The 23,870-nt window shown below is 38.2% G+C and overlaps 2 protein-coding genes and 1 long non-coding RNA gene across 6 annotated transcripts; 1 reads left to right on the forward strand and 2 right to left on the reverse strand.

Annotated features, from left to right (window-relative positions):
- Positions 1-1,080: 1,080 nt before the first annotated feature.
- On the reverse strand, positions 1,081-12,469 carry LOC111331822 (GTP-binding protein 4). 2 transcript variants are annotated; one of them, XM_088741353.1, is made up of 20 exons: positions 12,360-12,469; positions 12,230-12,288; positions 11,525-11,636; positions 11,202-11,305; positions 10,830-10,913; positions 9,304-9,356; positions 8,783-8,846; positions 8,660-8,696; positions 8,142-8,234; positions 7,709-7,771; positions 7,370-7,592; positions 6,594-6,793; positions 5,425-5,637; positions 4,478-4,543; positions 4,213-4,259; positions 3,635-3,728; positions 2,987-3,061; positions 2,620-2,748; positions 1,757-1,823; positions 1,081-1,250 (listed from the first exon to the last, which is right to left on the reverse strand). In XM_088741353.1, exons 1-20 carry the CDS (start codon positions 12,447-12,449, stop codon positions 1,165-1,167), a joined length of 1,959 nt encoding a protein of 652 aa, XP_088597479.1. In that variant the 5' UTR covers positions 12,450-12,469; the 3' UTR covers positions 1,081-1,164. The 2 variants fall into 2 exon arrangements, with proteins under 2 accessions (XP_088597479.1, XP_088597480.1); XM_088741354.1 differs by having other exon boundaries at positions 6,594-6,790; positions 12,360-12,468.
- On the forward strand, positions 5,616-7,239 carry LOC148718986 (uncharacterized). The gene is made up of 3 exons (XR_015994088.1): positions 5,616-5,741; positions 6,161-6,225; positions 7,188-7,239. It is a non-coding gene; the product is annotated as an uncharacterized LOC148718986 (long non-coding RNA).
- Positions 12,470-14,035: 1,566 nt separating the features above from the next.
- On the reverse strand, positions 14,036-22,637 carry LOC111331842 (uncharacterized). Of its 3 annotated transcripts, none has more exons than XM_022937041.2 (6): positions 22,483-22,637; positions 18,995-19,186; positions 18,146-18,499; positions 17,361-17,555; positions 16,488-16,742; positions 14,036-16,024 (listed from the first exon to the last, which is right to left on the reverse strand). In XM_022937041.2, the coding sequence occupies exons 2-6, from the start codon at positions 19,182-19,184 to the stop codon at positions 15,996-15,998; spliced, it is 1,023 nt and encodes a 340-aa protein (XP_022792776.2). In that variant the 5' UTR covers positions 19,185-19,186; positions 22,483-22,637; the 3' UTR covers positions 14,036-15,995. The 3 variants fall into 3 exon arrangements, with proteins under 3 accessions (XP_022792776.2, XP_022792775.2, XP_022792774.2); XM_022937040.2 differs by lacking the exon at positions 22,483-22,637 and adding an exon at positions 20,953-21,109; XM_022937039.2 differs by lacking the exon at positions 22,483-22,637 and adding an exon at positions 20,948-21,105.
- Between the last annotated feature and the right edge of the window lie 1,233 nt (positions 22,638-23,870).

Genomic DNA, 23,870 nt, shown 5'->3' on the forward strand with positions numbered 1-23,870 from the left:
ACTTCGATCACGGAAAAGCAGTTCAGTACTAAAGAAACGAACAACAGTGTCAAAAGGCGCATGACAACTAAAGGAGACAGCGATCCGATAGTTCCACTGATAACAAGGGAAATAAAGAAACATCAACTGAACACAACTGTACTGCATGTTAGAAGTCCAAAGAAGGATATGACTCTCTTGATAAGCTGTAATAACAATGAAATGTTAGGTGAGTCAGTTGTGTAGCGTCTTTTCTTTTTTTGGTCATTTGCATTGAGAAGCTTGAGCACAAATACTGCTGCTTATGGACTTCGCAAACGAAGAATCCGAGATAAACTTCACTGACTGACCGTCACACAAGGAGAAAGAAGTGAATATTTCCTCGCGCGTCCCACTTCTACACGCGCTAGAACACGCTCGCCTTGAAGAATGACCCATGGAGTTCTGGGCATTCTAGAAATGTTAGGATGGTTGGCCGTCGTTTCCGAAATAGGGACCAAATGTCCGTTTTATTCTCCTTTTTTTAACCAGCATGCTTTCAAGTGACTGGCGCTCTTACTTGGCTAAAAGGATACGAAACTCCTACTACCTAGGGTATTCTAACTGGGCGCTTTGTGCCCACGTTAGTTGAGCAGAGGTGATAGAGAAGAGCAGCAATAGCGCACATGTTCTCACCGGCCAAATATCCACGAAATATTTAAAGAAACATAACTGGTCCAAAGGCTGCTCAATCTTTCAAAGGAGTCCACTTGGAAAATTTACTTTAGGACTGATAGGAAAGATTGTGTGCTGCACGCAAAGAATTGTTCCACTAGCATGTTTTCAATTTTTTTTTTTCCTGGAGTTGAGCTTCTATTTCCACTACTTAGCCTTTCTGCTTCCTCAACAAATTTTCAATTTTTAACACGCTTTGTCCGTGGGTGAAATGAAATTTACAGGATGATAAATGATTAGTGTTTACTGTCATATTGCAAGCTTAAGAACGCATTCAGGAATTCAATGAGTTGTTTCCTCCGGCAATTGCGGTTAAAATTTTGTCAAGCTTTACATAGAATGTTACACATTAAGTTGAGAGGACGCAACGAAAACAACGATGACAAGTTTGTCTGCGCCAGGAATTTATTTTAAATTGAATCCGACTGTATGGTGTTAAAGCAGTTATATTGAAATACAAACAATACAAGGCTATCTTCTCTGGACTTTGTTCATCTTACGTTTTCCGGCAAACATATGTTTTGGCATTTTGGTAGCGATCTTTCTGTCAGCTTCACCTGTGAAACAAACAAACAAAAACAAAAAAGTGCAAGAAATTCAGTAACAGATTCAAACATTGAAAAAGGTTTTAATTCTCATTTAAGTTTTCTGAGAAAGAATCCATCATACAGTTGATTAGAAGGGAGTCTGGACATAACGAAACAGAGGGCCCTTCTGTTCGGAATAAGATGAAGGAGATGGAGATTGCGAAAAGACGAAGGAAGAGGAAGAGAGGGAATGCAGACCGGAGGGAAGGAAGAAAAGACGAGGAAAAGAATACGGACAAGGAGGGCGAGGAAGTGGATGAAGAGGGTTAGATGGACCGGGAGGGTGGGGAGGAGAAAAGACAGTTGAAGACAAAAGGAGAGGAGAAGAACCTTGGGGGAGGGGGGGGGGGGAGGCTGCTCATGGTAGCCACTCTTAATGAATCATTTACACTTCTCTGGTGGCCAGACTTTCCTTGAGTAAAATCGACTGTTATTCTAAAAAAAAAAAAAAACGTTTTTCATCCACCAAATCCTACCTGCTTTGCCCATACGGTTAATGCCTCTTTGGACAACCTTTGACAGTTTCTTTGCTTTCTTCTTTTTCTATTTTAAAACAAAACACAGTCGGGTATTTAACAAAATTACGAGAACATTTTTACCTAATTCACTTCAATAACCAAAACCTACGTCCGCTCGTAGACAGAATAACGGGTTGACTTGTTGTGGGCCGTCCTTTACTTCTAGCTCCATCCGGGTAGTTATGTTCGACTATCGGGCCCCGCCAATGCAGGTTTTTTGGTTAGTGTAAGGTCAAAAATGCTTCCCGTCAGAAATGCTTCCGGTCTTACGGTTGTTGGGCAGACTTTCGTTGAGCTTTATCCTCTTCACTAATTTCATGCATAGATTTTAAACCCTTACTGCGATAGGCTTTTACCAAATTACATCTCGGTTACAGTTCTTTCAACCGCGGCCGGTACTAAACTTGAAAATATGCTCCCTACGTAGCCCTTCTCTTAACTCACCTTGGGTTTCAAGAAAGTTTTAATGCTGTGCGTTTTTCAGGAAATTAATTTCATTTGATTCATCTCAATTGTCAAAACCTTCTTTAGAAGGTTAAACGTAATTTACATGATCAGAACTGATAAATTATAACTTTCTGGTTCCTAACGGTCCTTGATAAGTTGACGGCTGTCATCGCCATCATCATTACTAATAATAATTAACCAATCAAATTCTCAGTTCACTAATGCATCAGGCAATGTCTAGAGAGTCCACAACTAGTTACTTTCATTCATTCAATACTGACTTCGACCAAGAAGTAAATAAACTAAAGCGCAAGTTGAACGAGAGAAAGGATGTTCGATCAGTTGGACCCTTCCCTTTCCACATAGCTTCTCACCTCGGGAGAATTGATGCCTGATTGGTCACGTGGTGGACGTGATAAGCTGCGCGCGCCGCTACTAGCTGCTCTCTTTCTTTTACGGCTCAGAGGAGTCTGGGAACGAGATCTCTTTCCTGCCAGGTCTCCCTGGAAACAACAGATAAATCAATAATTCAACCAATGAAGAGAAGCAACCAATAATGAGTGCCTGAAGTGAAAGACGTCGAAAATGAATTATACTCGTTCTCGCTCATATTGCCGATCAAGAAACACAACTTGAAGAAAACAATCAAACAAAGACAAGAACACAACAAAAGCAAGGAATCCAGCGACAAGCAACATTAGCAACAACAGCAACAACAACAACAACAACTCAATAGCCCACCTCCTCAATGCCTTCCATCTCTACATCTTCACCAACCTCTGTCTCGATGTTTTTTCTGCTGCGAGCAGCCTGAGCCTAAATGCAGAGGACACACACAAAAAATCAAACAGGGTAGAATATCTACAGAATAAAGCTGGAGAGAGTATGGATATCAATCAGGCCGTCGTAAGACGACTAAACCTTTCAGACTACCCGGTGCGATCTACAATTTTGTCTTGGTTCTAGGCAACGAGAAAAATTGTCGTCGAATTAAAGAAGTATTTCAAATTCCTTCAATGTTTGTAGCCACATTCAAAGTATTCGATAATGAAAGAGGACTTTTGCACGATCAGACTGGCCAGCGGGAGAAAAGATTGGGAGGCGAACTTCGTAAGCAAATCTATCAAAGTCGTAGCATTTGAAAAAATTAATCTCTCAGACCTTTAGCACGTCTTAACTAATCAGTAAAGTTTACTTTGAAAGTTGGTAATGACGAGGAAAACGAGGACAAACAACAAAATTAGAATGCACTAGTTGTCAGCAAAAATCGTCCCGTGTAAAGCTTCTTTCAGAGAGGACGCATCAAATAGAGAAATGACATTCGCGCGGTAAATCGACAAATTGCAATGAAAAGTACTGAAAAACTGACCGTTTAAAAAAAGAGTCTACCTTCAAAAATGTTGAACGTGGCAACTTCGCTCTATTATTTCTTGGTTTCATCTCGCGATGTGCTTGGACGATTAGCTTCTTCTTTTCACGGATTCTGAGGGGAAAAAAAAAAAAATATATATATAAAGAAATGCTCCGAAACAAAAAGGTCCTCCCGCATCTCGAATCCTAAGAAACTCGTGTTTCCTCCTAACTCAAACCAAAACTGATTTTTTTACTTACCCTTGAAAATCACTGGAGGTGATATTTTCCATTCTGGTAATTTTCTCCAGTTTTCCCCTCAATTCCTCGTTTCGTTTTCTTCGCAAAATACCTTTCAGTTCTAAGCTATTCCTTGATAATAACCCTGTCTAAATCCATTGCTGGAAGCTACGAATTAAGATTTGTAATCAATACTATTTTGTAGTTTTTCCACGTTACAAAAGGTATGCAGATCGACCTCAAACTTTCGCCTTGCCACGATCAAAACTTTCATATCAGCCCATAAAAACAGAGTTAAGAATTCGTGCCGATACATCGATAATTTGAAATAAAACAATGAAAAAGTAGACAATAAAAAAAATAATCTTAGAACTCACTGTTGTGCTGTTTTTCTGATTTCCTCTTGTTCAGAGTCTAATTCTTCCTAGAAAAAAAAATTGAAAAATTAGTAAACTAAAAAAGGAACAAAAAAACCACTCAAGAGAAACTAAAGAACTGTCTCTAAAGTAAGGCTTTGTCTAATGTTAATTCGGTTTCCTCGATAACAGAATTCTCATGTAGGGTTAATTTTATTACGGTAGAGAAATATTTCACCAACTGCGCAGTCTGTGAATATCAAAACAATCTGTGGCAGTCACTGACCGGCTCTGAGTCGTAAAGTCCTGCAGCTTCACGCAGTTCTTCTTCTTTCTCTAACTCTTCCAGTTTCTGCAACAAACGACACAAATTGGCAAGAAAGTATTGTAAAACTCAATAGCAATTCAATATACTTTGGAGCGCAAGCTCAAATGCGGAGTGTCAAGTGCTCCAATAACCAGGTATCACGGCATGGAATATATTGGATTTACCATTACTTAAATGAACCAATTTTCATTCTGGTCAGTTGATCTATCTATCTTGCCCATAATGCCCTCTGGTTTGTAGGACAGCAACAAAAGCTCTCCACACCTGTTTGTCTCGAACCAGTTGGTAAGTTGAAAGCAGTCCTTATTCAAGGCATCAACAGTTTGCTCATTATTTCCTTCAGACTCAAAGTCTCAATCATCGACTCGACTAAACGTAGAGTATAGGTTGTGGAGGATCTCGACAAGCGACACTCGTTCCTTGCAAGTATCGTGTGTCGACATCCTCTTCACTCGTACCTCATGCCACTTGAAAAAGACAACTCCGCTGACAAATCAGCCGAAGTGGACACTTTCAGGAGAATATTAAAATTCAAAGTTCAACTTGTGTAAATTCTTCGAAAGTCAGCAGTGCTACTAGACATGCAACATTTTCTGCTAATAATAAATATACAACAGTGAATACTCTGCCTTCTTTTACACGAAACTCTGCGCGTAAAATTTTACACGCACTATGAAAAATTAGTGTCTAATTTTTTACACGCATTTTCGCGTATTTCTTTCACTCACGCGGTGTAATTTGCGTGTAAATTGCGCGCAATGTGGTGGATTTACACGCATGAAACGCGCGTGTAATGCTGCTATTCCTGCAACTCGTACTGTACGTGTACTTTTGTAAAGAATTACACCTAGACCAGCCTTAATAGTCTCCTAACTAATAAATCATCCAAAAATAACACATTTCACCTTCATAATGTCTGGGTCGATGAAGTCGGCCACATTCTTTCCAAGGTAGATCTCGGGTACAATGTCATGTTTTTCCTCATCTTTCTTAAGGTCCCAGTGTTGCCGCAAGTCCATGTAATAATCTTCACCCAGTTCGTTTTCAAGATCCTTTGCAAGTTTCCTCTTAGGCTCCGCTCCTTCTACTGACATGGCTTGTCTCTTGTCAAGAACAGCCTACGGGTACAGTTAATAAAAAAGTTAGAAAAAGTTGGGTTACATCTCGTTGTAAATTCAACCTTCATGAGGCGAACATCGTGCACACGAACTAGTGACTTCAGGTACGGATCAGGACATCACCCATTTCACTCCCAAAATCTCATTTGTAATTCACTTTTCCATCTGTCACACAATCTCATTTGTAATTCACTTTCCATCTGTCACACAATCTCATTTGTAATTCACTTTCCATCTGTCACACAATCTCATTTGTAATTCACTTTTCCATCTGTCACACAATCTCATTTGTAATTTACTTTTCCATCTGTCACACAATCTCATTTGTAATTCTCTTTGCCGTCTGTCACACAATTCTTATGATGTCAGTTCTGAGAATTTAGAAGTGCATCAATTTATATATTTTTTAAAATTTGCTTTACTTGTCTGCTTGTCATTGTAATGGTATTGTAAAGGATATATTTTGTCTTGATCACTCATGGGATTTAAAGGGTTACAAGTGAATACTTCTGGTATTCTGCAGGCGATGAAGTTGACCTACAGTGTATCACGCATCACCTCCTGTAGCGTTAAGTTCCAATGTGATTGGTGAGTGATTTCAGAAACTGTAATTGGCACATTTCTGTTCCCTTACCCCAATCATTACTGAGTTTTTAATTGGACAAAAGGAAGAGGTGGGGGATGGGCTAACACAATCAATTTAAAATTAATAAACAAATTGCATACGAAAACCACTAACATTGGTCTTGAGACAAAAATTGCAAAAGCATTATGAACTCTTGTGTGTTTTCATTCAACCTCTTTTGGAATTGCAGACCTCCTAACAGGTCAATCATAAAAGTGATAAAGTGATTATGATGTAATAAGCCTTTTGTTTCAATACATTAACAATATTGTATCATGATTATGCACAATACATTAATGAACCGTTTGAGCACATTTTACAAACGACTGACCTGAGGTATGCATGGGGGTCTTTCTTTATGGTCTCGCTGGGTTGGCATGGCAACATGAAGTCTGTTCATGACATCCTTTGCTTTTTTACTTTTCATTTTAACTTGCACCCTCTGAGCCAGGAGCTGATCACATGCTTCAGTTCTGACTGTCATTATTCCTTCCTCGCTAACTGTACTCATGGGCACAAGTGTAACCCCTAATACAATGACAATGCGATTAATATTAATAATTATAATACCGTAACAAAAGAGACGCTAGAAACAACAATAAACTCAACTCAAATGTTACTGGATGCTAGGTCCAGCAGTCAAACTCAGGCTACAGCAGATGTGATGATTATTTTTTCCCCTGTATATTCCTATTCTTCACACTTATGTGGTGATCAATTTGAAGCTCCAACATTCCCCCCCCCACCCCCCCCCCCTACTCCTTTGGCAGCCCCCTGGCATTTGAACTTTTGTAGATTGATTTGTTCAAATCCCCAACCCCTGGGCAAAGATTGCATTCAAATGGGGGTGTTTCAAACTTCAGACTGAGTCACACACCACTGATTTACATGTATAACTACTTAACCACATTGCATACTTGGGTAGTTCCCAGCCTAACTTCATACATGTACACTGGATTTCAAAGTTCCATACAGACAAGTTTGAAGGCAAGAGACAAAAATGAAACACTATTCACTAGGAGAGCTAACGTTAATAAACCCTGACAATGAATGGTGATCACTTGTAAGAAACTGCACATGTGTTTCTACATGTACATATAAGCTTACCATCCTGATTGAAAACTTTGAGTAGCTCTCTTTTCTCTTCAGTTAGTTCCTCTGGTCGAATCACATCTACTTTGTTCAGCACCACTATCAGCGGTTTGTTAGCAAAGAGAGGTTTAATACCATTAAACAGTTCAATCTGTTCCTCAAGCGTGTGCCCACACTGCTCAGAAATATCCATGATGTAAAGAATGGCAGCTCGGAGATGGGCAAGGGCTGTGATGGCCTGGCAATAGGAAAAAATGTCCATTAAAGAAAAAGAAAAAGAGGTTTGGAAACATGTCCAGTAGTAGTAATTTTAATGACTAAATCATACCAAGCAAAGAAAACAATTCCCCTTACCTGCATTTCTATTGTGTTGCGTTCTTCTAGGGTGTGATCAAGGATTCCTGGTGTATCAACAACCTATTTTAAAAGAAACTTTCATTTGCTGACTAAGTTGTACATGAAGAAATTGTAAGCAAAAAAAAAAGTTATGACCATAGTCACTATATACTATTGATTGTATATCAACATAATCAATTTTTTTTTAAGATAAAGAGCAGTAGAAGCACCTAAATAAATGTACATTCATGTAATGTGAAGAAATGAATGTTTTGCAAACAAAAGGAACATAACATTCTATGTACTTTCAAAAAAAAAAAAAAAAACCCAAGATCTGATTGTTAACTCTCCCCTCCAGCTACTTACTTTTCCATGTAAACAAGGTAGGAGAATTTGTTGTCAGATCAAAATAGTAAATTCTACCTGATAAGTTTGTGTATTACCCTCTCACCTGCCATCTGAGATACTTGTAATCCATGTGACCAACAAACAGAGACTTGGTGGTGAATGCATAAGGTTGGACTTCCACATCTGCTCGAGTCACCTAGTAAAGAAATTCAAATGTGTTGACATTTAAATGGACTTTTAATTATCAATTAAAAGTTTCTGAATTGGCTTTTTTGGTGTGGCTTTTTTGGTGTGGCTTTTTTTGTACATGCATGTTTCAGATGATTACTAACAAAATACAAAATGCAAGAAAACAATACATTATATATCTTTTCATTAACCATTGGACAGGTGAGCACTCTGTAAATATCATAAACCACTAATTACTCTCCTTAGGCTTTCTAATAAAATAACATCTCCCAAATTTTTCCACTTAAATATTTTTCATTTCTTATTATGATTACATTAAAGTGAATAACAGTACTCAAGCACGTCCTTGCAACTACACAGATATGATTACAAGTATGCAAATATGAATGGGCACCTTCATTAACACAATCAAGTACATGACTTGTATCTTACCTTATTCATGAAGCTTGATTTGCCAACATTTGGAAAGCTGAAAAATATGACCCAGTGCTTTAAATTCCAATATTTCCTTGTTCGGCTTAAATTTGTATCAGCAGAGTAACTGTTATGACTTACCCGCAGACTAGTAGAGTTCTTGTGTTTGGGTCTATTGATGGAAGCCTTGCCACATGCTGTCGAACTGGGTGCAGACAGAAATAAACCAGTATTAGATGGTAAAAAAATTGTAATAAACAATAATAAAAGTGAGATCATTTACCTAGCTTTTGCAAACAAAGTTTGACTAAATCTTCTGTGTATCTGCTTGGTCAGTAAAAAACTTGAGTACTGTTTATAAAGGTTGCAACATTTCAGTTTGGTGAAGTATGACACATTTAATATTTAAGTGTTACCATCATGTACACCAAGATTTAGTCAGTTTTAAGCATGTGACACTCGCCATTAATGCAGAAAAAAAAAACACTACAGCTGTATACATGTCTGCACAATTGATTCTGATCATTAAAAGCCTTTAACACAAGTCCTACATACATGTACATGTATCAATAAAAGTCTTGTGCTATTTTCCAAGAATAATTATTTTAATATCCAGCAAAATACTGTAGCTTTTGATAAAATAATCATGTTAACAATCTAACCTTGTTCTAGGTATTGTAAGCTCTGATTTTGCCTCTTCATAATTGTACACATCCTAGAAGAAAATTAACATGAAAATTATTAACTGCTAACATTCACAAGGTTAAGCAATCCTTGCTTTTAAATGGTACACTTCAAGGATGTAGAGCACATTTAAGACATTAAAAATGCTCAGTGTACTACAATTAGCCACAAAATTATTGACACCTTGACCTTTTCGAACCCCTATTGCTTCAAATTTCTACCTTTTGACCTTGTTAAGTTTACCTATTCACCCCCTCTCTCCAAAAATAAAACTGTTGTATTGAGATTCTGGGGACTCTTGGCTTCAGAGAGGCAACATTGAATGTGGGAGGGGAGTTTATAGCATGACACAAACAGTTGTGTTTTTCAGCACATAAATAGCACTCTTCAAACACATTGTGTCAACTAATTTTAAAGCAGATTTCAGGTAATTAACAGAAGTACATGTACTGTAGTCCTGAGTGTGATAGAAACAATAACATTTTCTAAGCAACTGCACACTGACCCCTCCCCTCCAATCCAAAATTAATCCAAACTTGTCATCTGTTGTTATTATTACCTTTAAACTTGTCATCTGTTGACTTTTGTTGGGATAGGGGAGGGAGGGATAGGTGTGCAATTGCTCAGATATGGATATTGATTCATAGGATGTTCAAATGATACATGTAGCTGCAAAATTTTGTATTGATCTCCACTGCTTTATAATTTCAGCTTGTATACCATTTGCCATAATCTTGATCAGTTTGTTAAAATTAGCAGATACCGAATACATAATATCTTAGTTAATAGAAGTTTCGCTATGTACTATCACTGAGTATTTTTATGAGTTGCGCTGTACTTTGAGGAGCCTGTAGGGTGAGACAAACTACAAATAACAAGTAAAAATACTCAGCGATACAATGTACACCAAAACATCTGATGTTAAGCTATTCATTATCCAACATGCCAAACTGTTATTTCAGTGGTTCAGGGGTTCGAAAAGGTCAAGGTGTCAATAATTTTGTGGCTAATTGTAGTACACTGAGCATTTTTAATGTCTTAAATGTGCTCTACATCCTTTATTTCATGTTAATAATGGGCAAATTTTGCGCATATTTATTGACAGGGAGTGCAGGACAGAAGTGTGCAAAGTGGAACAGAATTGGCGCATTGTCATGTTGCTGTTTCTATTTTCATTAATTAATGATGAAATTTCATTGTCATCTAACTGCTTTTCTTCTTTCAATTTATCTCACAAACTTGAATCAATATTTGCTGACCATTCCAAGTCCCTTCCTCCTCAGAAAAACGATTTAAATTGTCCATCATTTTTTTTCTTGAACTTCAGTCCAATTTGTTGCTTGTGCAATGTGAGAAAACCTGTCTAACTGGTTCTCTGAAGTACAAATACCATGTGACATTTGTATTCATCTTGGGCATTATTTGTACTCTCAGGAGTGTTGTTGGATAATAAAGACTAATAATAAGAGAATTATCACTGTAAAGTCTTGCACAGGCTACCCACCTTCCCAAAGCTGCTCGTTTTAACTGTTTACACCTGTACAGTGAATCACCATACTTCATGAGCCTCACATAATCCTTGGCAACACTATAAAGTGAAATTGATAGAAAAGAAACATGAACAAAATTAGATAGATCAAAACAAACTTAAATTTAAATATTGGAATTCAATCCCTTAAATCATTGATAACTGATCACTAACAAAGTCCAAGTTTTGGTAAATATTCTTTAAAAGCAATGAAGGTGATGTTTGTGCTCATCTCTTCATTCAAGACCAAAAGTTGTGTTTATGGAATAGAGAACTGGCTCTCCAAAGAAGAGTCTCAAAACAAAGGTTCTCCCAAAGACCAAACTGTATATATTCAAATTTGCTTACTTGTCAATCAAGTGCCTGGCAGTGTTTATTTGTCCTAGAGCCAGCTTGTAATGATCTTTGTCATAGAGAACATTCATCAAATCAGCATAGAATGGATGGATATCCTGAAAAAAAAAAATTGATTTTATTAATTTACTGAGTATACAGCTGTGAATCAGACCACTGTTAATCATGACTTAATTAAAATTAAAATCACTGATTGTCCCAGGATGTTTCCCATAAGAAAACTGCAATAAGGTGATTCACCTGAATGTGTAACTGGTTGTCAGAGGAAACAAATACCGGTAAAATGATTAGAAAGAAATTATTCATTGCACAATTACCTCTAGTCTTGGAAAATCTGTGATGATTTGTGTCAATTTGTCGTGATAATTCTGTTGGGTATACTTGATCTTTCTCATATAAAAACCACGAATCCGGCTGATTTTGTAGTGTCTATTCATAAAACAACAAGTTGATTATAATCAAATATACAGTAAATGCTAAATGCTATAAAGCAAAAATTGTACGTTATGAAGCTTGATTGTCCCTAATGGAATAGCCTGAGTAATGTGAGCCCCAGTCTTTGACTTGAGTTGAGTTCAACTCCAGTTAGAAACATCAGTTACTGCCTCAGACAACGCTTCTTTTCTGGACCACAGTGTACATGAAAAATAATAATTTTAAATGATCAACTTGTGAGTGTAAACTACTGTAGACAAGCCAATGAAATCATCTCCCTGCTAATAAGCAATCAAATAAACATTTTTCACAAAAATGCATTTTTAAAACCTCACCTGTGAGGTAACACAGACAATGAAAAATGTATACATGACTTGTGTTGGTCTCTACTGTTTAACTCAAGTCTACGATCGCGACTTAAAGGCACACAGGTTTACATAAGCTAGTCAAACTAGTCCGAAAACTACAGTAGTTTAACAGGCTTATGTCCTGAGATTTCAGCAATCACCAAGGCCAAAATCGTAACGGATTTGATGAGTTTTATCCTACCGAAAAGTAACAGCTGACGCTACAGATAAACAACTCACCGATGAATTACAGTCGGTGTTTTTCGCTGGGTTCTGGACAGAACGATGTCGACAAAATCCTAGAGTAGAAAACAAGTTTGTTAGACAATTTTTCACTGGAAAAATAAACACAACTCTCCTCGATCCTCACCTTTGCCGAAGGCACAACTGTGATCTTCTTGAAGTTGTAGTGCGCCATGATGGAAAGCACACGTGAAAAGGAAGACCTTGCGTAATGCATCCGCTGAAGAGACTGAAGGCGCCCGAAGGAACGATAGGGCTGCAATGCGTACACAGTCAAGCGCGTAAACCCTTAACTCCCCGGAACGATAATATTAACATGTAACTTCTCCATTTGATACCCATACGTTATCCATCAAGCAAATAATAAGAACACTCAAGCCTATCAGGAAAAATTTGTTATGTTGCTATAGCATCAAATTCTCAAAAACTAGTTAATGAGAAAATGTGTAACAGCAAGAAAAAGAAATTGTAAACTGTTTGGGCAATTTCAGTTTCTTCTTGAGAAAAGAAATAATTCAATTTAATTGATAGCATGCTGTCGAATATAACACGACGAAACTAAACTGAAATTTAGATTAGGGCTTGCGTCATGATCATCCTCGGAGATGCGTGAGTAAACGCGAAAGGCAGATAAGATGGCTGTTTCGACTGGGATGCGAAAGCTGACTTTATAGACAAGTGTACGCTTTCGTCTGTTAGGAAAATTTGTAATATTCCAGTCGAAACAACCGTTTAATTTCCCTTTCACCCGATTTGTTACCTCTGGGTCTCGAGGATGGGCTTGCGCACTAAAAAGGAGAACGGCGAATATAAAACTGAAGAAATCCAAAATTGAATTTCTTTGAAGTGAACGGAAAGTTGTTCAAACTTATTTAAAATATCCTTATGAAGACACAAGATGAATTCATATACTTACAACTGAAAAAACTCTTTTTTGATGTTTCAACTGACCGCTGATCAATACAATCTTTATTCGGGAAAGTAGCATATACCAGGAATATAACCTTCAGCAATTGTTGCACTTTTGAGGCAGACAGAGGTGTACCATCCACTTTAATATAATTGTGATACCTACCTTCTTTGCATCATTCCTTTATGCTTGAGTCAGCGTCAGAAATTCGGAAAAAAAATCAAAATTATCAGAAAAGCTTTCAACCGAATTTCATGATCATACATCAGACATCTATTAATAAGCTCTTAATCTTACAAAACTTTCCTAACCAGGCCTCAAGCTAAACGGTTACATTGTAAATATTTACTGGTTCCATGGGGTCGTATGGATTCAAATTAAAAGCACTACATAAAGATGGTTTGCATTTGCCGAAAAACAGTGACGGATGAAAGGAATGTAGGATATGGTGAAAGGGGGAGGAATGAACCCAGGTTAAGCTCGCTGCAGGTCATCACAGAGAAATCCATTAGGTCAGGGAAATTTTGTGACGATCGAGGGAAAATACAGCATTGATAGAGGTAACAACAGCAGCAACATCAGTAATATCAACGATGGCCCCCGAATTTATTTGCCGGGGATGGGCCAGCTTACAAAGCAGATATGGTTTTGCCGCAGCGCCATTGAGAGCTTGCTAAAACAACAACATCGATAACAACAACAATGAGAAATGCGAGCACTACAACAACAACGAGAAATACGAAAATCACAACAACAACAACAACGAGAAATATGAAAACAACAACGACAGATTGCGAAAACACGACGACAACAACAACGACTACAACAAATACTTACTTACAAAAGAATCGAGGCGGACCAAGTTGAAGCAGGGCAAAACAAAATCACAACTCTATATTTTAGTCATTTTATTGAAGGAAGTCATCACCATAACTTAGCTTCTGTCTACATTCATGATGCCCGATTACCAGAATCTTAACCATTTAAAAATCTAGCCGATAATAGGGTGGTAAAGTAATAATTAACTTGCAAAGTTGATTATTAACGGTCATTTAACTGACAACTGATAAATGGCATAGAATATAACTGACAACTGATTATATTAATGGCCGAAATTTTAATGGCAGATATTAGATCTGAGCCCGCGTAAAAGCGGTTTTGTTTAAAGGTGCCTGGAATCGAGGCACTTGGACCAAAGGCTTTGTAAATTCTACAAGGTATCACTGTATATTTCAAAACAACTCGCATTTTCCGCTAGTTTTTTACTTTTATCGACAATCTGAAGCATTCAAAAGGCAAAGATAGCAATGGTTAGACAATGTATTGCATTCAGATGCAACAACCTGAGCGATAAACCACATTGCAAGCATCTTTCGTGGCATTCGCTGCAACTGAACAACAAGAAACTTCTGGGGACTTAGCTAATCAAGATCAAACGGGAAAACACGCCCGTAAGTAAAAATTCCTTTTATACAGTGAACATTTTGAAAAGTAAGGATTTTCCAAGTCATATGCTGGCCGGAAAGTAAGTCTTAAGTCAGACTCAGTTCCGACAATATTCAGTTTCACCGAGCAGAAAACCAAAAGGAAGGCTCCGAAGGAAAGACGTTCGATTGATGATGACTTTCCGGCCAGAATATGACTTGGAAATGCATTCCTTTTCAAAATGTTCACTGTATAAAAGGAATTTTTACTCACGGGCGTGTTTTCCCGTTTGATCTTGACCAGCCAAGTCGCCAGAAGTTTCTTGTTGTTCAGTGCATAGTTAGTAGAGGGGACTACCTCTAGTAACTATGTTCAGTTGCAGTGAATGCCACGAAAGATGCTTGCAATGTGGTTTATCGCTCCGGTTGTTGCATCCGAACGCAATACAGTGTCTAATCATTGCTAACTTTACCTTTTGAATGCTTCAGATTGTCGATAAAAGTAAAAAAAAGCGTAAAATGCGAGTTGTTTTGAAATATACAGTGATACCTTTGAGAATTCACCGTGCCTTTGACCCAAGTGCCTCGATTCCGTGCATCCTTAGACAAAACCGCTTTTACGCGGGCTCAGATCTAATATCTGCCATTGTCAACTGGCATTTGTACCCCCGTCGAGACCCTCACGAGCGCCTATGTGCATAAACATCATGATTAAAGGAGGTTACTTACTATTTGAAGTTTTTGAAGAGACTCTTGAGTGTTCAATTTTAAAAGAATGTTCGCAACCTGTATCTTGGTTTTTTTTTTTAATTTATATCCTTTCTTTTTATCGAGATAACCTATGCGTTATAATTATTTTATTGAGTGTGTTTTTTTTTTTTTTTTTGCTTTCGAACCTGCCGTTTTAAATCGTAATATTCTGGAGCATCAAGACGAGAGTCACGGACAAAACTGTTGAGACGACTACGCCAAGTGTACATGGGGTAATTTCCTACAGAAACTATGGTGTTACATTAGGGGGTATTACAAGATAATTCGGTTTTATCAACCGAGTTGATAATGTAAATTGGCCACCGCAAATAAAATAGTATGCTAAGTGTAAACCCTTTTTTCCAATCCTGGCTCGCATTTGGTACTTTTTCTGGCCCTTGTGCCTCTTCCAGTGTTGTTTTGTGTTATTTGTCCGCGGAAATCATATATTCGACATTTGCATTGACATCAACAAGGAGGGTGTAGAGAAGAAAAATCACGATATATATTTTTTTTCAGTTCTTTTCCATCATAAATGAATAACCTATCAAACATGTTTTGTCTGCGATTGTAGCATACCTATTAATTGTTTCTCTTTTAATCTAAAACAAATTTCAATCTGGTGTTCCGCCGTCGTGGAGCCTTTAGTGCCAGATAAAGTCTCTTGGTATTTCGTTATTCATAAAATGACACAACAACTTTGTCCTCCTGAAAGGAAACAGAAAAATACAATCAGAAATAAAACTCAATTTTTCCGAATAAAATTTTCGTTGAGGCTCCAGACGACCAACACTAAAACTGCTCCCGTCATTGCGTGCAGTACAAGTCACAACACGATACGGTGGAACCTCGACCTCAAAAAAAGCGACCGCCGCGCCTACAAAGTCAAGTCTGTGTATGCAATTGAGATGAGCCTGGGCACAAGGAGCCAAATTTTTTTAAATATTTAAAACATGGTTATTATAAATTATTAAAGAGGGGAGGGGGGTCGAAAAGACAGCAGTTAAATGGGAGAATTAGTAGAAGGGAGAGTCATCGATGAAATCCTTGGAACCATTGAGGTATAAATTCAAAGCATCGAAGGAAAAGATCAGTGTCATTTGCTGCTGAAAAATGCCATTTTTCTAACTCTTTGAAGATACTTTAATCAGAGATTGGACTTATTACTTACCTCCCCCTCCGGTTCCTGCAGGTTTGACATTTTCGGGGAACTGCCCCCGGACATTCCCTGGGGGCTGATAACGCGCCACGACAAATTGTGCTCCGCTTGAACTAACAGCTTTTCCGGCTCCCATTTCTTTAGAGCTTTGCCAAACTATCTGGGTAAAATGGCCTGTAGTCGAGGAAAACCCTGGATTCCCGTAGCTGTATTTGTCGTGTTCTTCGTACCACATATCTATTACTTTTCTTCCTGTAAGTTGCCCTCCTACGAAAGAAAAAAAAAGTCAATCCAGAAATAAAGTTTTATGGTAATGAAACAAACACCGAAAGTAAAAACAAACAATAAAGGTAAAAAGTTAAGACAGTTGGCGGAAATTGCGACAGTACGCTTCACCTAGATCATCTTAATGTATCGTTCACATGCTAAAAAAACAAAGAACACAAAAATGTTTCAAACCGCTTAATTTTCAGGTACAATGAGAAATGTCAATCACAGAAGCCACAGTGAATTCCTTTTTGTCTTATCCGAAAAAGACTTGAAATCGAATCAGTATGTTAGACTGTCCTCTCCACAATCGTTGTTTCAGCGATGCTTTCATTGAAATTTCTTCTAAGCACCAACTTTGCATACGTTTTCCAGAGTTTTGCAGATTTTCTCTTTGTACTATGTGATCGTAGAAGACCTCAAGTCAGTTACCACAGTGACGACATACTTTACGTGAGTGTCTAATGGTAGGGAAGCCGCGTACGAGAAAAGACACTCGAGTGGTCCACGACTTGCGCGCGTCTCCCCTCTCTTTGTCTTTCTCTTGCACGCGCACGGGCTGATAATTTAGTTGTTCCTGGATGCATATAATACAGAAGATCTAAATATCTATCCTACCAGACATATAAGCGATATTCTCTCCGTAGTCGTTTGAGCTGCTGGGCTGTATACAGTTCCTACTTGCCAAGTCTTCTGCCCAAGATTGGGCCTCTGCAGCCAGTTTCGAATTCCATTTGAGGGAAGGTGCGCCATGTTGAGAACGGATTTCGTTGTGTGACTTGAGAAGCTCATTCTTGAATTCTCTGGTGCTTTCTAGTTCAGAAAATAAACGAAACAAATGCGTGTCATAGGACTGAAATGAGCTGAAAATCACAATTCAAAACTATCGCATTCAAACACAACAGCTTGGGTTTGTGTAATTTCATTCGGGGATAAGATTCTGCTGTAAGGTTAAGATTTTCGCAAAAATTGTCTGCGGAGCACTGAGTGAATGATTGGTTGTTGTGACTTGCCCTTGCGATCCGAACAAACAAACAAACAAACAAAGCGCGGTCAAACAAACAAAAAATAACAATAAACCTACAAATAACACTTGTTGGTTCCCTTTAGTAGGAGAAAACGAAAAAATCAGAGTCTCTCTTTCTGACCGTAACCTGTCGAGCGATGTAATAAAAAGTAGCGAAAAGTCATATCCCCGAGCTGCGAGAACATTTACCTCAATACAACATTTGGTACTAGCGTTTGCATCGCAAAAGATTCAAGCAATTTCTCTTGGATTTCTATATCTTTCCTCTCTTGGTGCGCATCGCTTACTTGAGCGATAAAAAGGAAAATTTCAGACCAAGATTGAAATGTAGAGTAGAGTCTTAGATAGCCGTTCGAGAAAACGTCGTCAAACTCACGTGGTTTGTCAGAAGCTCCTTTGGTATTAACAGTGACTTGTACTTTCCCACTCACTGGTCTGTTACCACGAGGCTGTTCCGTCTTCTTTCCAGCATTTTTGGAAATCTTAGACCCTTTGGGCTGAACATTTTCTGGAAAGCGTCCTAGAACGTTCCCAGCAGGGTAATACCGTGCGACTACGAATTGTGTGCCATTAGCGTTGCTTGCTTTGGCAACCCCCACCTCCTGGGAACCTACCCATATAACCTGCGTAAAGTGGCCTGTTCCGGAAGAAAATCCGGGGTTGCCAAAGTTGTAGTCTTTGATCTCCTCGTACCACATGTCTACGGCTCTCTGACCCGTCATTTCATACCCTGAGAAAGACATATCAAAACCGTTGAAGTTTGACGTAGAGGAGTAACTTCAACATGTTTGGACGCGAGTAAATTAGTTGATTAAATAAAGTTGGTAGAAAAACCATACTGTGAAATGGCAACCTCTTTTGTTTAACTACTGTTTTCGTAAAGGTGACAACACAACAACAACAACAACAAAAATGTTTCTCGTAATACCTAAAGGAATAGAAAAGCCCTAGGGAGCAAGTAAAAACCGCGAAAGAAAATTTTATCTTCTTATTTCCATTGACTTTTGGCGGAAGTTTACCACCAAACCTTGACATGCTTGACTTTCTAAACTCGACTCAGTTTTCGTGGTTTACATCCAAGTATGTCAAGCTTGGCCTTTCGCCTTTCGTATCGAGTCAACTCCAGTAAAAATTCTTGATGGTGAACAAATTTCAGCTTACAGCGGCCAATTCCTCATGTGATGCAAACAAAACATGCTGCAACAACAAATTATGATCAGTCTACCTGAGGCATAGGCAAGATTTTCGCCATCATCTCCAGTGTGGTGTTGCAGACGATTTAACTTCACCAGTTGTTTGGCCCATTTCTCCGCATCGGATGCTAGTTTTGAGGACCACCTCAATGGCGGGGCACCGTGTTGGGCACGGTACTGATTGTGCGCGTCTAAGCTCTCCTTCTGAAACTGGTTAGGCATGACTGAAAAAAAAAAAATGAATGAATAATCATATATAAAGAATTAAACAACAGTAAAAAGAAAACTTAACACTGTCAAATCACAAGATGTCTAATTCAAGGTGAGAAGAGCATTACAAACCACAACTGAGGACAAGCAAACAAACAAGAATCTATTAATATTCTTAGTGAGCGATGGCGTGCGATTGGTCTTAACGCATAAGGTGATCAAGTATACCCATCCAAAACTGGGGAATAATTGCGGTTATACCCCACGTCACTGATATTCTCCAACTTTCAAACTTAACGTCTTCCACGATAAAAACCTTTGTTTAAAATTTGATTCAAGATGACAGTGTTACAGAAGAAAGAACATTGTTTCTTCACAAAGTCGTACCAGACAACGCCGAAAAGTAAAATTCTCACGCTGCAAGAAGTAAGCTGTTCGTTAACATTTTTCCCACGCGTTGCAAAAATATTTGAAAGATAATAAGCACAGTAGTGTTTACGTTAGTACGCCAAATAGAGGCTACTGTCGATTTCCTCGAATAAGCCACCGCGCTCTTATAAGCGCCCTTGCACGCTCTAATAAGGGTCCTCACGCGAATAAGCGCTCACTCCCCAAGGGCCATAATGAAGCGCCCTCGAATAAGCGTCTCCACCCCTCTCACAATTCCTTAAATAGTAAGGATACATCTGAAAGTTTGTTTCTATGACCATTTTGTAAATAACTTTTTAAGCTTCAACTACAGTGGGATCAGCAGAAGACAATAGTTTCTTTTCCGTCAAGTCACTTCCAGTTCTTCCCTTTTCTGTGTGCTTGCGGAGTATCCGTTTTTTGTTTTTTTTTTTATTATTATTCCTACTATTGCCATGCTAAGTAAATAAGTGCCTTCCCTTCTAGCCGCAATTTGGAATAAGTGCCCGAGCGCTTATTCAAGAAAATACGATACGTGTCGCTACAATTGAAGGTGACCTCAATATACTATAGACAACTTAAGACGACAAAACAAATAGCGCAAAAAAAAATAAAAAAATAAAACAGCGGAAGTTCGCACTGTATTTCGCGACGCGAAGGCTTTTCAGGCAAATGGCCAAGAAGTTTCGTCTGTCGCTGGCATAAAGGTGAATTTCACAGAGAATTTATTAACTTCGGATGTCGGTGAAATCTCGTGAGTCTCACATGACTGATGATATTTAACAGACAAAATTAACATGTTATTAGCCTAAGGAGGATTAATGGATCACGGTCTCCCAAAATAATCCACTTATAGCGTATAGTTTCTAGGGAGCTCAAATTTTTTCCGTAAAAATCACGACGAAGATTCACAGGTAAATAAAAGGCTATTGCATACGAGCCAACATGGATATTAACCAGAGAAATATAAACAAGAATGCATGCACTTTTAAACATCGCGCATTTAATTTAAAGACAGGTAGTTTACACCTCATAGTGATGCATCATTGTTACCGAAATACGTGTACCATCTGCAGCCCTTAAGCGATATTCACAAATTTATCCTACTCTGGCGATCCTAGACAGAACAATCACTGAAACTAGCTTTACTAAGTAATATTACACGATGCACACGTATTTTAGAATCGCGCACTTGCGGCAATCAATCTCCGGGGATTTTTGCCAAGGGAGTTATTTCATTATTTGTATGCTTCTTTAAAACTCGTCTGGTGAAAATATGGTTTGATGAGTTTCAAACCTTTATCTTTCACAACACCGCGAGATATTCGAGTTTCACTATGTTTATAAAGGAGTGAAGATTGCCTTACCTTACCCTATCTAAATGACTCCAAACAAATGCTTCTCCTCTGGCGCAGTGTGGACTCAAACGGTTCAGAATAGATATCCACTACCTCTCGCTAAATATATTTAAAACTGTCTGACAAGTCAATAAATTTTAGCCCGTTTAAGGCATGCCGGAAATGGAACTTCTCAGAAGTACCAACGTCATAAGGTGTAACGCAGTCACGCCAGGGTAGCTTCGCGCAATCATGCGTTTCTTGTCCAAAAATTTAAGTATTCTTCTCACTAAGATATCGAGATTATCCCACTGATTCCGTTAAGGCCTCTTTTTTGTTCTTAATCGTAAGGTTCCATATTTTGAAGTACAGCAAAAAAAAAATCCAAAAATAGGAAGTGCGTAAAAATAAACTCACATGAGGTCATGTGCTGTCACATGTTGTTCACTTTTAGTTTCGTTCCGTGACAGAATGCAAATTTCATAGTTTTTGTATCACCTAATGAAATAAATAGATATCAAACTTTCTTTCTTTCATGTTTCCTTGTTTGTTCAGCAGCCTTGAAAATTTTTGAGCCATTTAAAGTCTCCTCGGCAAAAACCACAAATGGAGCGATGCTCTGTAAATGTTGTGATGTTATCAAAAACAACACAGGGCAAATACCTGTGGCAGAAGGGCACCTTTTAAAGCGAAAGTTATTTTCAGTGTCGTGCGCATCTCTTTTGCGGTTTATAGAGGTAAAAAATATCAAATCAAAATGATGAAAACAGAACATGTAAAACGTCAGGAAATCATTTGCCGGATTCAAAGCGTCATTTTTCAGTTACTTAACTCAGCCACTGTAAAATAATACTCGAAAGGACGCTGATACAATACGCAAACAGCATTCAAGATTACACCGTTAATTTCGCTCGAAGGAATGCGCAGGTTTGGAGCTGCAAACAAACCATCGAGCCGTCAACCTGTCGGCGGGCAAGTTTCCGGACCGAAGTTCTTTACCTCAATATTGTTCCATAAGTGCGGTCTTGTTTTTAAAAAAAGTTTTTTTAGTTTAGTACAGCGTGTTATGCTCTATAATGACCATTTTACAAATCATCAACTTCCCTTTGTTTACGGTTTTAACAGCACTTATTAAACGCCTCGGTGAGCATTACAACGAGTTTATGCTAAAGAACAGGCATTGTCTACACCGCAGTAAATTAATTTTTTTCGTTTACGGCTGTAGACCTTTGTAAATCACTTTTTTTCCAGAGACAAAATAGAATGAATCGTATAAAACCGTAATATGATAAGGGCGGTTTTGGTAATTTTTAGCGAACATCATTCGATGGTATATTGATTGAGTGAGTTCAGTGGCTCTTTAAAATGATGTATGCAGTTTTACAACTTCGCTCCTTGCTTTTCTACTTCCCTTATCGAAGAGTTGATATATAAAATCTCTTCAAAGCGGTGAGGTAATAAATTGGTCATTTGCAGCTTATAAAATCCGCACAGTGCTCAGCTACTGAAACTTAAGAGGTAACTTTTGCCTCACCCTATGGTTATAAACAGTGTAGACAACTCACCTTAGTGGAATAAATTCGCGTTCGACAACTTCTGCAGATTTTGAACGAGCTTAAACGCTTCTGTAGCTGAGCATAGGATCTCAATTTGCGGTAAATAAATCTCGAAAATTTACAATTCCGCAATAAGCTAAGTGCTAATAATCCTTTAGTTGTCCTCTTTGTCTTGAATTGTAAATAGAACATCGAGTCTGATTGGCCGATTGGACACAAGAGAATCAAACATTCTTCTTGATACATCCATATTATCAACATGATCGACTTCAAAAATAATACAAAATAACACAAACTTGGAAAAACAGGACGTTATTGAGAAAGGAACAAATTAAAGAGATAAACGGTTGAATGGTGAGGAGAGGGGGAGAGGGGGGGAGGGAAGAAGAGAACTTGTTATTTGTTCATGTGCGCTGTGTTTCTTCTGACAATTCTAGATTTAATTAGTGTAGAAATACAATAACTTTATTTTGGTCTTCGGAATGGAATTTTGAACTCCTGGACCGTTGTTTTTTCATAATATTGGCAGGTGTTTGAGGTCAAAATGTCATCTTTTCTTATCCTGTCCAGGCGATATTTTACATTTGCAGTAAGAAGGCAACCTATGGAAACGCTCAAACAAAATTATGTTTATTTCCGTTTTGTTTATCTTCTAGGACAGGTAGGGAAACAACTTTTGCTAACACAAAACTTGTCCATGTTCGTAAGTCCAGTCCAAGTTCTTACTCTTCATGAGTGTTTTTTTCTCTCTCATGAGCGTTTTTCCTGTTAGCTGGCGTAAGCATTATCGCTAGCAAGCTGGTATACGTATTCTGTGTTTTGTTCATAAAACTAATAATTAAATTGAAATAAATGCGGTCTCAACTCCGAAAACAAACCGAGTACTGATTAGCAAATGGAAAGTGGATGAGTAGCCCCTGAGGTCAGGTTCCAGCGGGAGTAATTTATCGACAGCTTTACCAGCGGGAAGCAACGGGTACCTGCTTAAGATGAGCCTGGTGGCTCTCTGTCAGTGAACGGTTGTTGTCAACAATTTAAAAAAATCAAATAGGCCTGATGCTGACATGATTAGCACTGCTGACAATTATAATTTCGCGGTCTGATGGTCTTTGCTGAGTGGAACTTAAGAGCCACTGACCATCTTCCAATGATATCATGATCGATTAAAAGCTATATCGCGCTTTGCTACCTCCGAAAAATCGAAAAGTCCAAATACGCCTTCACGGCCATTCCTTCGATGCGATACAATCCCGCCTTTAAATTTTATAAGCTAACAGATGATCCTTCTATCTTTTGTATAATTTTTTAAAAAGGTTTTGATTAAAAGGGTCCTTTAGGAAAATAAAATGAATTACGAAATTTTGCAACTGTCGGCGGATTATCGATATGGCTCGTAA

The sequence above is a fragment of the Stylophora pistillata genome, chromosome 12 (assembly GCF_964205215.1).
Source record: "Stylophora pistillata chromosome 12, jaStyPist1.2, whole genome shotgun sequence".
Taxonomy (NCBI): domain Eukaryota; kingdom Metazoa; phylum Cnidaria; class Anthozoa; order Scleractinia; family Pocilloporidae; genus Stylophora; species Stylophora pistillata.

Bases quoted from the DNA above. Each gene is read 5' to 3' on its own strand.
- LOC111331822 (XM_088741353.1), bottom strand. From the start codon at position 12,449: ATGCATTACGCAAGGTCTTCCTTTTCACGTGTGCTTTCCATCATGGCG. The intron at 11,637-12,229 runs GTGAGTTGTTTA...TTTTATGAATAG, and splicing joins ACACCGACTGTAATTCATCG to ACACTACAAAATCAGCCGGA. The intron at 10,914-11,201 runs GTAAGCAAATTT...TTCACTTTATAG, and splicing joins GCCAGGCACTTGATTGACAA to TGTTGCCAAGGATTATGTGA.
- LOC111331842 (XM_022937041.2), bottom strand. From the start codon at position 19,184: ATGCCTAACCAGTTTCAGAAGGAGAGCTTAGACGCGCACAATCAGTAC. The intron at 16,743-17,360 runs GTAGGATAGATA...TTTCTTTCGTAG, and splicing joins GAATATCGCTTATATGTCTG to GAGGGCAACTTACAGGAAGA. The intron at 16,025-16,487 runs GTAAGTAATAAG...GTTTCCTTTCAG, and splicing joins TGCAGGAACCGGAGGGGGAG to GAGGACAAAGTTGTTGTGTC.